At 37.0% G+C, this 14,270-nt stretch overlaps 1 protein-coding gene across 1 annotated transcript; it reads right to left on the reverse strand.

Annotated features, from left to right (window-relative positions):
* Positions 1–11,077: 11,077 nt before the first annotated feature.
* On the reverse strand, positions 11,078–13,863 carry kcnf1b (potassium voltage-gated channel, subfamily F, member 1b). Its single transcript, XM_058795652.1, has 2 exons — positions 13,824–13,863; positions 11,078–13,031 (listed from the first exon to the last, which is right to left on the reverse strand). The coding sequence occupies exon 2, from the start codon at positions 13,014–13,016 to the stop codon at positions 11,562–11,564; it is 1,455 nt and encodes a 484-aa protein (XP_058651635.1). The 5' UTR covers positions 13,017–13,031; positions 13,824–13,863; the 3' UTR covers positions 11,078–11,561.
* Between the last annotated feature and the right edge of the window lie 407 nt (positions 13,864–14,270).

Raw genomic sequence — 14,270 nt, forward strand, 5'->3', positions numbered from 1 at the left:
GTGAAAATAAATATATGGGTGTGAATTTATTTCAATTCATTGGTTGTTGTTTGGATAGAGGCAGATCTGAATGTGAGCTTCTAGTCAATTGTACAAAAGGGCTGGGTTTATGTGAACAAACTGAAAGTCTGTCGTTTCCTTCGGAAAATTCAGTTATGATATTCTGATTCAAAATTACAATGTCAAAATAAAAAAATATATAAATACAATGTTGAATTGTTCACAATAAGATCAATAATGCATATTAAGAAAATAGATGGTGTGAATTTCCAATTCATGATGACTTTAATAGTTCAATAATATATTTAATATTAATAGTTGAAATAACAACAAAATTATAATATAAATTTTAAAAAATGTAATTACTTCAATAATTATTGCAATTCGTATAACAATAATAATAATAATATATTCTATAAAGTTCAAATTAATAGTTTAATTCTTCCATGGAACACAAAAGCATGCCCTAGCGAAAAATAAATATACTACAATGCATTTGAAATACATTTATTTCATGCTAAACATACTACAAATATATTTATGTGCTTAATAAAAATACCCTGAAATTGTACTTTAACAGGTAGGCTTAATGTCTGCTAAACTAATTTTTTGCTTAATGCATTTTAATTGTGCACAAGTGCTGAGGTTCAACTAAAGATATACTGAAGTACATTTGATTGTACTAAAGTGGAACTATAGCAAGTATACTTTAGGTACACTTTAAATATCTTGCATTTAAAGACTGCTATTATTCAAAGATCATACAATCCTCATCAATATAGTGACATTAAAACACAATTTAGGAAATGTGCATTGTGCACAGGTGATACTCCAAATAAAGTTTAATTATAATTTGATATCAGTAGCCTAGTCTCGAGCGATATGTCAGTAAATATGCTAATAGATTTGAACTATACTTTTTTTATACTATACTTAGCTTCATAGTATGTTGACAGTGCTTAAAATGTAAATTACAGAACATTTCTTCCACCATAGTCCTCAAATTTTTTTCATGTTTGCACACATCAACCAAACAGCAGGTTTGATATCAATGACCATAAGCAATTCTCATAACCAATCGCGACATGCCAAATTTCAACATTGTTACACACAACCGCTTCAGAAATTTTTTTTTGTTTGTTTTTTTTGTCACTGTTGGAGTTTGACAGTCCCTGGTCACTATTCACTTTCATTATACAGAAAAGATTCGAATGAATGTCCTGCCATTTCCTTTTGTGCTGTACAGAAGGAAAAAATTAAATTCTAAAAGATATGAGGGTGAGTAAATGATGTAGATGACAGAATTTCTTTTTTGGGTGAACTCTCCATATAAGGCATTTTTAAATATGCTTTATTAAAGCCATTTTTGCTGATAGGGACCATTAGCTGTTCCCAGCCATGTAGGTAATTACAGGTTGTACTATCCTTGTGGGCACAATTTGATCCTAACAATGATGGCAAAAGCTGACCCCACACACATCCTCCATACAGATTGACACAATGCTGAGGAAGTTTATAATGATGATACCCATAATGCCTCTGTGGAGTACCGTATGCCCTCTCTCCAGGGCACAAATCTGAAACACATAGAGATATACACAACATAGGTGAAACAGTAATCATTCAAAAAGGGCTTCATCCATCCAGCTTTTCCTCTATTCATCTAATCATTTCCTTAATGGGCAGGGTGGTTAGGAGCACAATGTGAAAAAGCAGTTTTTTTCTGTCTCATAAAAGACAATCATTATTCGTTTCTCTCTGGCGCTCTTTGAAGTAAAAGGTCAAGTTGTTCTGTCTGTGTGAAGGACTGCACCGTGTTTGAGTAATTATCTGGGACTGGAATTGCCAAAGTGTTGGACTAATTATTTTTGCTGTTAGAACCCTAACGAGCAGCAGAACTGTAGGCGTGAGCTGGCGGCTGCTGGCAGAACACGATCGGTGCTTACAAATGATCACTAACAATCAGACAGTCTCCTAAATTTTGCACTAAAACACACACATTCAGCCAAGCTCTAAATCACAAAACACCCAGCTGTGCTCCTAATGTCACCTTTGCTGCAAAAACAAGCTGAATGTGGCTGAACCAAAGTCTGGTCTGATTGCTGTCTAAAGATGGAGGAAAAGAGATCTCATTTGTGATATTCCTTTCATGAGACTCAAGACGTTGAGTAAAACTTAAGAAGAACGGATGGATGAATGATTTCACCCAAGACCCATTTACTTTTCTTAGCAACAGCAGAATTCTGAGAATCCGTTCTTTTTAGACATCTCCATTTATACTGGAATGTTTTTTTTCTTTATCCAGCATAATTCCAAAACAATTTTATTTTTAGCAAATCATTAAATGCCATTAAGTGCTTGAGAGTACACAGAATTGGATGTTTAAATGTCAACAAACACTTGAGTCACATAATGGCAGTTACGCACCCGGAGGATAACGGAATGGATGGAACGAATAAATTGCATAAATGGGTGAAAAAATGGTTCAGATTCTATCAGCAAGGGAACACCACTTTTAGCAGTGCATTATTCTCTTTCAGCCTTTGTTAAAAACCTACCTGTGAGTGAACAAAATTGAGTTGAAGTTCAAGTAACATGACTAAAAGTGCCAATACTAATATTTCATGAGTAAAAGTTACAAAATATTAAAAATGATTAAAAAATGTAATTAAAAAAATGCTCCAAAACAGCTCAGGTCATTGCTGTCATCGACCTGTAAATCTACAGTAGCTACTGTCTTTTTTTTTAATTATTATTGTTTTAATTTATTTTTAATTTTTTTGCCTCTCACAAATACAGTTCTCATTTCTAACCTGTGTGCATGAGTAAAAACTTTCTGGTGAAAATCTTCTAAGCTGTGAACACGCAAGCACGCTCTCAAACTATTTCAGCGAGTGGAACAGCTTTTATCATGTTAGCACTAACTGGAAAGTGTAATCTTGAGCTATAAAGCTCGCAGTCACTCTCACAATGAGGATGAAGTGTGAATGCTCTGGTGTCTGCAGGGATTACAGCACAAGAATGGCCACTCAATCTCACGGTCCAATGCATATGTGAGACATGCAATGCACATGCACTCACATGTACAAAATTTCAGCCATAAGCATACTTGCAAATATGTTCACCTAATGCACACATACACAGTAAAACCTGAGAAGCAAAATGGTTTAAATGTAAATGTCTTTAAATCTTGAATTTGGTAACACTTTACAACACAGGTGCACTAATAAAAGCATTAATTTATTCTTAACTAATGCAGAGATCATCTTGAGTTAATGTATGACTCATGAAGAACTAAACCATTCATTAACGATTACTACATCAGCAACTAATAAAAAGTCTATCTGATTAATAGATTAACTAATATATGAATTGCCAATAATTAAATGCGTCATGTATTAATTCCTTAACAACATAGTTTTAACTAAATTAAATGTAAATTAAAGTGTTAATTACCACAATGGGTCAAAGCTATGCATTTCAACTTCCAGTCGTCTGCTTTAATTAATCATTAGCTGATGATTTACAAAGTCATTATGTTATGACTTTACTTGTTGAGGCACATGACTGTTAACTCATTACGTAATATGCACTGTAAAAAATTTCAAGCGGTTTCAACTAATTATTATTTAGTAACAAGTTCCACAGAAATTTTACATTCAGTCTGTTTCTGACTTCAAAGTGCTATCAGAATTGTTTTTTAGTTGGCTCAACCTTTAGTGAACTAGTTTTATATGTGTTTTATATGTTACCTCAACTAAGATTTACTATTTGGGCTACATAAGAAATTGCTGGGGAACTACATAAACATATATTTTTATGGTTTTAAAAAATATATATTAAAAATGATTAACTAGTGTTTATCAATCAGTAAAACCACATACTTTACAACACATAATAGCCTTTATTTAATAACAATCTCCATTTATAACATGTTTCATAAAGACTAAACATACAGGAATGAAGAAAAAAAAAAGTCACCTACATCTTGGATGGCCTAAGGGTCAGTAAATTAACAGCAAATTTTCATTTGTGGGTGAACTATCCCTTTAAAGCTCCGGTTGACAAACATTACATCTGTAATACAACTGCAAAATTCTGTTTAAACTTTGTTTAATGAACTAAGAAAAAAAACTAAAAATGTTAGCAAACAAACATTTACAAATAATATTACTGTTCACAATTATATCTTTAAAATGAGGTAAAAGTAAAAAAAATAAATAAATACATAAAATGAACCAGGTTTTACAGTATATAAAATCAAATCAAGTCACCTTTATTTACATAGTGTTTTATACAATACTGATTGTGTCAAAGCAGCTTTACAGAGTCAAACAGGAAAATAGTTTGTCAATAACGCAAGAGGACAATAACAAGTCATTTTTCCAGTTAAAGTGAGTTCATTGATAATTCAGTGTTGACATCAAGCTCTCTTCCAATAATGTCTGTGCAATCAGCCAAGCCTCCCCAAATAAGCAAGCCAAAGGGGACAGCGGCAAGGACCCAAAACTCCATCGGTGACAGAGATTGAGTAGAAAACCTTGGGAGAAACCAGGCTCAGTCGGGGGGCAGTTCTCCTCGGACCAGACGAAACCAGCATGGCGTGGTTTAATTCTAGGCTGCAACACATTGAGCAGAGGACTTGTCTGGTTCTCATGGTCCCGATGGCCAAAGGGGTCTTTGGAGGGGATCTAGCTGTCATGGTCTCCGCTGACATTCAGGGCTGTCGAGGTCTTCTCTAGGTGCTGATCCACCATCTGATCTGGATACGGACTGGATCTGGGTGGCTACATTCACCTCGGAATAAGGATGAAACAGACTAATATTAGTGTGGATGCCACTGAGATCAGTAAAGCACATTATAATTGTAGTAAAAACTCTAAACATTTACACATACTACCTGGAATGAAAACGATAACTCCTAGTCTTGAAAGTACACGCACTGTGGAGCGGTTTGGTCACGAGCCAGTGTTTGGTGCCTTCGAAGAACTGACTGGGTTGCATCTGAAATCCTGCAACTATGACAAAGCACCAATGAAACCTTTGGCCACACCCTGATGGAGAAAGAAAAGTACATTTTAAGTTCAAAAAATGAAATGATGCTTTTTAAATCATTTACAAATGTATCAATATCAGTTGATTCAATTTTTTTATGAAACAGAAATTGCAACCTTTTTTTGGCACAAATTCATTCCACAATCCATTGCACAACAGGGAGCATTGATGCTGACTGGATTTGTAATAGAACATGTACATTTCGTATTATAGGGCTAAGTTTACCTCAGATAACATAAAAATAATATCAAAATATAATGGTCCTGCCTGTTGTTGATAAATGGTGACGTTTTACAAATTGATTGATCAGTTGTCCCAGTGTTTATTGATCACGGTCTTTCCCAGACCCTGTGCAGGGACTGGTGTGCACTATCTACTGATTCACTACCTGGGGAGCTGACTGAGACGCTTTTAACGGAATTCAGTTGTTCATTTTCGTTCGGAACGAGAACGTGTAAATTAACGTTAATCCGCCCCGTTTGAAAAGAGCGACATTTCACCGTGGCTTGTTGTTAGTCACGTTTAATGTCATCTTTTTACTTCACGGGACAATTGCAAAAGTTTACACACGCAAAAACCCATTCAACACGCCCATGTTCACTTCAAATGAGCGCATTACTGTGGTTTACATTAAGTTACACGTTTCATTTTGGTCAAACATAATGGCTAATAAAAGAGAGAAAGACCGCGCGATCTCTTCATATCTTTTCACGTCCCGGAAACACAAAAAAATATCATACAACATGCCAAAAATAGCTAAAATTCGTTATAAGAACACCGTTTTTGACATTAAGTGTTTTACGGATTAAACAAGGTGAAAGACCACATTCCCTTCACTTAAATTTCCCTCAGACATATCATACAACGCTTATTCGATGTTTTTAAATATGTCGTAAGTTTGTGTATAAATATATGTTTTAAATAAAACATTTACACCTTTTAAATATACGTTTTGATAAATTCAGTCTAAGGTTAAGTAATATGTAGGCTATTCAGTGAAACCCTTGACTTTACTTTACCTGACGCCTGAACTTGACTTGCCTACTTCTTATAGGCTACCCAATTTTCTTCGGATATACAACTCATAAAACACTTTCTAAATGTCCACTCCAAAAAAATCGAATATGTTGCATGATTTTCTCGTTAAATTTAGTCTAAAAAAATAACATTTATTTACTGGAACTTACCTGACGCGTGAACTTTACAAGATGGCGGCGCTGTTTCTCCCGCGAAGTCATCAGGCGCGTGCACGTGCGGAATGATCTCGGTGTTGCTGGATTTGTTGTTATTAGTTCAGTCAAACATTGGCATTTTGAATGTTGACTGGATTTTGACTGGGGTTGCAGAACTACATAATTCATACACATATATAATAACATAATAGGCTATACAGTAATAGCCTGGTATTTGTTAGATCATATGTTAGTCTATGTATTTTTACCTATGATTTTTACGCCGTGATTCTCCCATGATTCTGAAAACAAACATTAGACAACCAAACATAATTTACTTGAGTTTCTGACTAAATGTTTTATTTAATGTTATAAATGAGTATGTATAAATGTCTAAAATGTTATAAATGAATCTATTTTAAAATATGTATTAAATTAAATAATTGGCCTAATTAGGCTAGCCTATGTAAAAAAAAAAAAAATCATTTGAAAAAAATAAATGAAGACTTGTTTCTGAATGAATCTCTTGAATGATTCAGGCATCAAATACATTTAAGAGTCACTGTTTGCCACCTACTGGCATAATGTAACAATTTTTTTTAAGCATATCATTAGTTACAAAGGTTAATTATAGGCTACTAGTTTTGATCGCGGCTGCCGCAACATCAGAGTCTATATCCGGATTTAAAACTTTCATCCCAATACTTTCATTATTATTTAATGTTTGCAACACAGAAATGTAGCCGCATGTGTTAGTAGACTGTTTGTGAAGCTGTTTCAAATAAAGCGATGAGCGCTGCTCTCTCTGCATCAGCGGCTGCCGAAAGCAGGCATAAATATTCCTATGTGATGTGATTCAAAGATTTAACGGACAGAGCAATCATCATTTAGGAATAAGATCGCGTGTGTTTGAATCGAGATCGCGATCTTTTAATGAATAAACGTGCATACATATGAGCCTATGTTTTTTATGGACCCGGGCCCCCCGCCCCCTGCTTCCGGGACCCATGGGTGACACTGTCTACTACATCATGTCTCAAACTCAATTCCTGGAGGGCCACAGCTCTGCACAGTTTAGCTCCAACCCTAATCAAACACACCTGATCCAGCTAATCAAGGTCTTCAGGATCACTAGAAACTTCTAAGCAGGTGTGATTTGGAGCTGGTTGGAGCTAAACTGTGCAGAGCTGTGGCCCTCCAGGAATTGAGTTTGAGACCACTGGTCTACACTAAAAGCACAATGCTACACGACACAATAAATCCTAGACAGTAAACTGATGCCCATTTCTATTTCTGACTCACTCCAAGTGCTTGCTTTACTTCCTGTATGAAGGACAAATGGATTTGCAATGCTCTATCATGTCCAGTAGTTTCGATTCTGGTGCGCTAATGTGTGCAGCCCAACTTACCCATCCTTCAAACATTTTCTCTCACATTACATTCACTGTACAACTGTCCAAACAATCCCACAGACCTCAAACTTTGGTGGGGATATCAAAACCCCTAACCATAACGACTTACTTAATAATTAGTTAATAGTCATGTGCCTTAACTAGTAAAGTCATAACATGATATCTATGTTTATCTTTAGCTAATGATTAATTAAAGCAGACAACTGGACGTTGAAATGCATAGCCTTGACCCGTTGTGGTAATTAACACATTATTTTACAATATTAGTTCAAACTATATGTTGTTAAGGAATTAATACATGATGACATTTAATTAATGGCAATTCATATATTACTTAATCTATTAATCAGATAAGACTTTTTATTAGTTGCTGATGTAGTAATCATTAATGAATGGTTTAGTTCTTCATGAGTCATACATTAACTCATTATTATCTGCGCATTAGTTAAGAATGAATTAATGCTTATTAGTGCACCAGTACTGTAAAGTGTTACCATATTTTTCTTTCGCCATTGACCATTTTTTTTTAAAGTATAAACATTTGATTAAGCATAAACATTAGTTTAAGGACAAATTTAAAAAAAGTTGCCAAAGGGGTAAGAAAAATAAGATGATGTATCATATCATAAATGATATAGGTATTAAGGGGAGACACTACAGGCAAAAACACTGTTTTTTCATGCACCTGTCAATTTTGAGATTTTGGGCTTTTTGGTTTTTCATGAAGTGTCTTTTCAGACTAGTAGAACGAAAACATCCAAAAAGACACTGTTAAGTGTTTCTTTTATAGCACTTTATCTATTTGTGTCAATAGATTTCAATTACAATACATATTTTTAAAGGCCGTTTTCTCAAAATGAGTTTTTTCTCCTACACTGAGCCATAAATCTCCACTTCAGTAGCACTTACACACACCAAACTTTACATTTTTATTCCTGCCTATATCCTGAAGGTTTTTACAGAGGGATTTGTTCATATATAATTTTCTTGATTATATACAACATTTTAATCCCCCCAAAATTGTCAAAATATAGTGTTTTCTGTCTGTTCTAAGTATTTTCTGAATTATGGAGTGACAAAATGAGATTCAAAAATTCCCTCTGTAAAAACTTTTGACTGTAATATGTCAAAAAAATTAAACAAGAATTTTGAAACTGACTTCATCCAGTGTTTAGATTTTTGTACTAGAAATGTATGCAAATTAGTGCATATTTCATTAAATAATGCCTCATTTGCATAGTTAAACCTAACATTTTAGAAAACTTGTAATACAAAAAATGTTTGCAATTATGAATGTAATCAATCAACTAGGTAAGTAAGGCGATAACTATTAGTAAAAAAAAATACCCTATTCACCTGCAGTGTCTCGCCTTAAAAAGATATAAGGTGTATTCTCAGAAAATTGTCGTAATATCATATATTTACATTTATTCATTTATCAGATGCTTTTATCCAAAGTGACTTACGAGTGAAGACAAAATAAGCCATTAAACCAAAAAAATAAAATAAATAAATAACAATAAGTAAGTGTTGTGACAAGTCCTGGTTGGTCTAATGCAGCACACATCAAGTTTTTTTTTTTTTATAAGAAGATAGAATAGAAATAAAACAGAGAGCTAGTGTTAAAGGGTCAAGTTATAAAAATGTACTGGTCAAAAGCTAGGGTAACCCTGTTTATGGCCGTCAGATTACACGACTAAATCAGTCATCGTTAAATTTATACACTTATTTGATATTGCCACTTGTAATTTTCAGAGAATACAATTTACACCTTTTATTACCTTTATCATCTACAGCTAATGGTTTCTATAAATTTCAATAAAACATTTTATCAGTGTTTATCAGTGTCATATTTATCAGTGTTTATGGAACAGACAGGTATTCTCGATCAGAACATCACACACAACAGTTCCAGATGGAAACAAAATTTAGTGGCATTTTTATGGCTGAGCTTTGTTTAGATCCTGTTAATTGGAATAGATGTTCTCTAACCACAGTGATGGCGATGGGGGCCCAAGAGAGCTGATTGGAGGACAGCACAGGTGGGCTCAACTCACTGTGCAAGAATCAAAGCTTCAAACATGTACATGTATAACAATATTCAATATAAACTTTCAGAAACACTAAAACTGTTATATAAAAGAAGTACACATTGCAGAGAACAAAATAAACGTACACCCAAAAGAAGCCTTTCAACTATTCACACAAACCCACACAGAAGCATACCCATACTCCTCACGCTGCAAATCTAAACCATGTCAGCTATCTCATCACGCTTGTAGGTGCCAGGGCAGCCATCTTGTCAGAGCATTTCGAGGGTGTATGTGAGAACCCCCTGCCGTGCAGACATGTTCAAATGCTTCTCTATATAACAACCAGACACACATTCCCTCCATAAGCGCTCAGTATCGGTTCTCATGACTGACACCGGCCCACAACATGCTGGGGGTCCTATTCTTAGCCTCCAGTGGCTCATCGCTGAATTCCGGCATGTTTGGGTGGATTCTGTGACTCATTTGTTTTTATCTCTGTGCTGGAATGTTGAGTCAGGAATTGGACATCAGGAAACGGCAACATAAGGATGAGATTAAAACTCTCTCAAGATGTAAAGCAAAATAATCAGCTCACTCAAACACCTGTTGTGCTGACCGCGAAGGTTTTTAAGCAAACCTGAGCAAATAGTGCACTTGTGAACAACACTATAATGCAAGGACAAATACTGTTATTTTACACTATAAATGCAATGTGGTTACATGCATTTCTGAGTACCTCCAAATGTGCTGCAAGTAATCACAATTTGTTTTGGACCCCATTTACAACTGTATATAGCACTGACCACTTGAAATCTGATCACTGTGCAGAGGTTAGGAGACAGATATAGAGAGGAAGAGAGAGAACGAGAAAGTTGAGGACAGTGTAAATTATTTAATTTGAAGATTCGTTGCTTAAAATGCAAGACTCACCTGTAGCTCTGCCAACACCTGAGTTGCACACTCTTCCTTCCAGAAAAGAATGTCTGAGAATATCTCTCTCATGTCTACATGCTTGTAAGTCCTTATAATACTGAGAATGGGAGAAAAAAAAAACACCAGTATTATAAAAATAGACAGATGGTTGATGTTTGTCATCAGACAGTTGCTTCCTAGCAACCAATAAAATCTAAAATCTGCATTTGAGGAAAATAAATTATATATTTTCTATATATATATTTTCTATATATAATTTCTATAATATATATATATATATATATATATATATATATATTATAGAAATTACTGTCAAGTTCAAGGAGTGATGTTCTTAAAATCTAACCCACTGGGAAGAGTGGTAACACCAATACTAAGAAATGAATGAATGAATGAATGAATGGCCTACACATGTATAAAAATAGAATTTTGCTTAATTTTTATGCTACCCTCATCACAATTTTGACTTGAAGCCAATTCATAATATCAATTTAATAATTTACCATTCATTAATATGATCTAAAATAAAAAATTAAATTAAAAAAGTGTTAAACTATACTTTCTTACCTCAAATTTGGTTTGTGTCCTGTAAATCCTTCATATTTTTACACTTACAACTTCTACAGTCACCTCAGGAGGGTGGTGATCATGTATGATACTGATTTCACACTTGTAGCTCATTGTATGTGTGTGTATGTTCAGTATGATTCTGATTATGTTGATGTAAATATTTTGGTTGTTATCTAAAACACATACGCGTGAAGTTTGACATGCACTTTATTTAGTAAAGACAAAATAACACTTTTGAAGAGGAACTGACTTTTGATGTCCAGTGAAAACACCACAAGCAGCTTGACGGTCACACTGCAGCACAGCAGTTTATAGCGCACATTGACCAAAATAACACAAGCTCTCGTGAAACGTAAAGTGCTTTGCAAGTTTCTTTCATGTTTGGCCTAGGTCAGGCTTCTCTTCTTCACGGGCTCCCTCTCAGTTCTGTGCGCTCCCGAAAGGAGCGGGATGTATGTATCGCTACGCGACGCGCGCAAGGCACCTTCCCACACGTTCCCGGGCGCGTCAGACCTGCGCGAGGAGCTTCTCACCTCGAGCTCGAGCTCGCGCAGCTCCATGAGTTCTAGCTCGTGCTTGGCGGCGGTTTCTAGCACCTTCTGCTTGTTGTAATAGATGACGAAATTGTTGATGATGGGGTGGATGGGCAGCGCTATGGCGATCACCCCGCACAGAAAGCTGATGGCCGCGTTGCACCGGCCTAGGGTGGTTTTTGGGTAGATGTCCCCATAGCCGACGGTGGTCATGGTGATGATGGCCCACCAGAAGGACTGCGGGATGCTTCTGAACAGCGTCTCCGGGTGGCTCTGCTCCATGGTGTACCCTAGCGCGGAGAACACGAAGATGCCCACTCCCATGTACATGAGCAGCAGCCCCAGCTCCTTGAAGCTCCGTTTGAGCGCGTACGTGAGCGTCTGCAGGCCAGAAGAATGGCGCGCCAGCTTGAAGATCCGCGCAATGCGCATGATGCGGAGCGCCTGCACCGCCTGCTGCACGTTGGCCAGCTCCATCATGGCCGTGCCGAGGCACGTGAGAACCAGCACCACGTAGAACGGCAGGATGGCCAAGAAGTCTATCATGTTCATGAAGGAGAGCGCGAAGCGCACCTTGTTTGGGGACGATGCGAGGCGCAGCAAGTACTCTACCGTGAACCAGCCGATGCACGCCGTCTCGATGGCATCCAGGGTCGGGTGCTCAACGCGGTTCCCCTCGGAATCCTCCACCTGGAGGTCCGGTATGGTCCCGAGACACATCACCAAAGATGACACTAGAATGAACAGGAAGGACACGACGGCAATTACGCGTGCGGGGAGCGAGGACTCTGGTTTCTCCATGAGCTTCCAGAGAAACTTCTGCCACCTTTCAGTGCGGCTCACGTTAGGGTCACATTCCAGATCATCCAGGATCAGTTTCACCTTGTCTGCAATCTCTGCCAACTCTTCCTCCTTCTCAGTTAAGTTACTCTTGCAGCATTCGTCCAAGTAGCTCAAGTCGATCTTCCAAAACTCCATCTCTTTGATAAAACAAATAGGGCAGATTCCGCGCTTCATATGGATCTCTCCAAAGTAGTACACTTCCACGATGCATTTAAACGAGTCGGGATCTCTGTCGAAGTAGAATTCTCGTTTTCCAGGGTCGTAGTCATCGCAGAGCGAGGAAATGACATCAAAACTCCGAGTTGAGCAGTTCACTAGTTCGGCGAGCCTGCTGTCCGGATAGCGGTTCAGAATGTCTCCGCACAGCACGAGCCGCACACCCCCGATGTTTACGGCGATTTCTTTCTCGTCGCTGCTCGACGATCCGTTACAGTGCGCCAACCGGGTCCTCGGTAGCGTCCACATCCTCGCAGCACTAGTCTCCAAACATTTAAATGGCGTTAAATGTTAGGAACGGTGAGTTGTAAGAAAAGGCGCATGGAGACGCAGGGTCCTCTTATGTCAAAAGAGGGTGCTGATTAACTTCGTAAATACTAAAGACATGCTAAGAGAGTAAAATTAATACATTTTGTCTTGAAAAAAGCTTTGATAAGAAAAAGAATCAAGAGAATGCTATCTTGATTCAAGCGGATAACATTTCTGTGCGCTTTTGCGCAGTTGGCACAGCAGTAACAGGTCCCCCCCTCCCCCTCCTCCTCCCTGTGCACCTCTCTCTCTTTCTCTCTCTCACTCCCTCTGTAACCCCCAGTCCTTTATTAATATATCTCGCCTGGTGTTTCCTGCCATTTCAACCTGCTTTTAACAACTCTTTTGCCCAACTTACAAAAGACCACTAGTAGTGAATACAGCGCGAATTTTAAGAAGGGGGTGGGGTTGACTTTTTCTAACGAGTGATATATATTGTTTCGTGCTCAATTCTGTTATTTTTATTGATACTTTTTAAATGTTTTTCTCGCGCAACGCAAATTGTAATTTTCCGTCAATGGTTAAGTAACCAAAACATCGGTTATAAACAGGTGAAAATATATGGGCTCTATCTTGACGTGAAGTTTTGCGATTACAGCTTGCCAACTGTGGTAAAAATATATAGATGTAAAATCTTTTTTTTTTCTCTTTTCACAGGCAATTGTTGTAAAGCTCCGAGTTAAACAGTTTATTACACCAGTAACGTACGTAAATTACACGGTTGTGAAAAGACAGTTGTTCACTCACCTGTCACTTGCACAGGCCACCACAAGTTACTGGATATTTCCATAAAGTCCGAGTTGATTCATACATCACAGGCCTTTTTCACAGGAAGAACGTATGTGCTAAATAAAAACACTGAATAGAACGTTTCTGAATTAGCATTAGTCACTCAACATTTAGTTCTCAGTTTGTCGGGGAGAGGCGCTCACCGGCTTCCCTGAGTAATTGCGCCACCCTTAGAAATGTCACTAAATTGCAATATAGACAACAAAGAAAGATGTGTTTTTAATAGCTTTTTTTAAACAATTGACTGACAACTGAACATTTCCATCATTACCTAGGGAACTTATACTGGCACACTGAATATTCATTTGTCACAGTGGGAAACTGCTATTATACAGCTGCTGTTTAAAAAAATATGAAGGACAAAACAATTAATGGAACTGCAAGATTATAAAGAAAATGTACAGT

The sequence above is a fragment of the Onychostoma macrolepis genome, chromosome 13 (genome assembly GCF_012432095.1).
Source record: "Onychostoma macrolepis isolate SWU-2019 chromosome 13, ASM1243209v1, whole genome shotgun sequence".
In the NCBI taxonomy this organism is placed as follows: domain Eukaryota; kingdom Metazoa; phylum Chordata; class Actinopteri; order Cypriniformes; family Cyprinidae; genus Onychostoma; species Onychostoma macrolepis.

What these genes read in the sequence shown, in the direction of transcription:
- kcnf1b (XM_058795652.1), bottom strand. Translation starts at nt 13,016, where the DNA reads ATGTGGACGCTACCGAGGACCCGGTTGGCGCACTGTAACGGATCGTCG.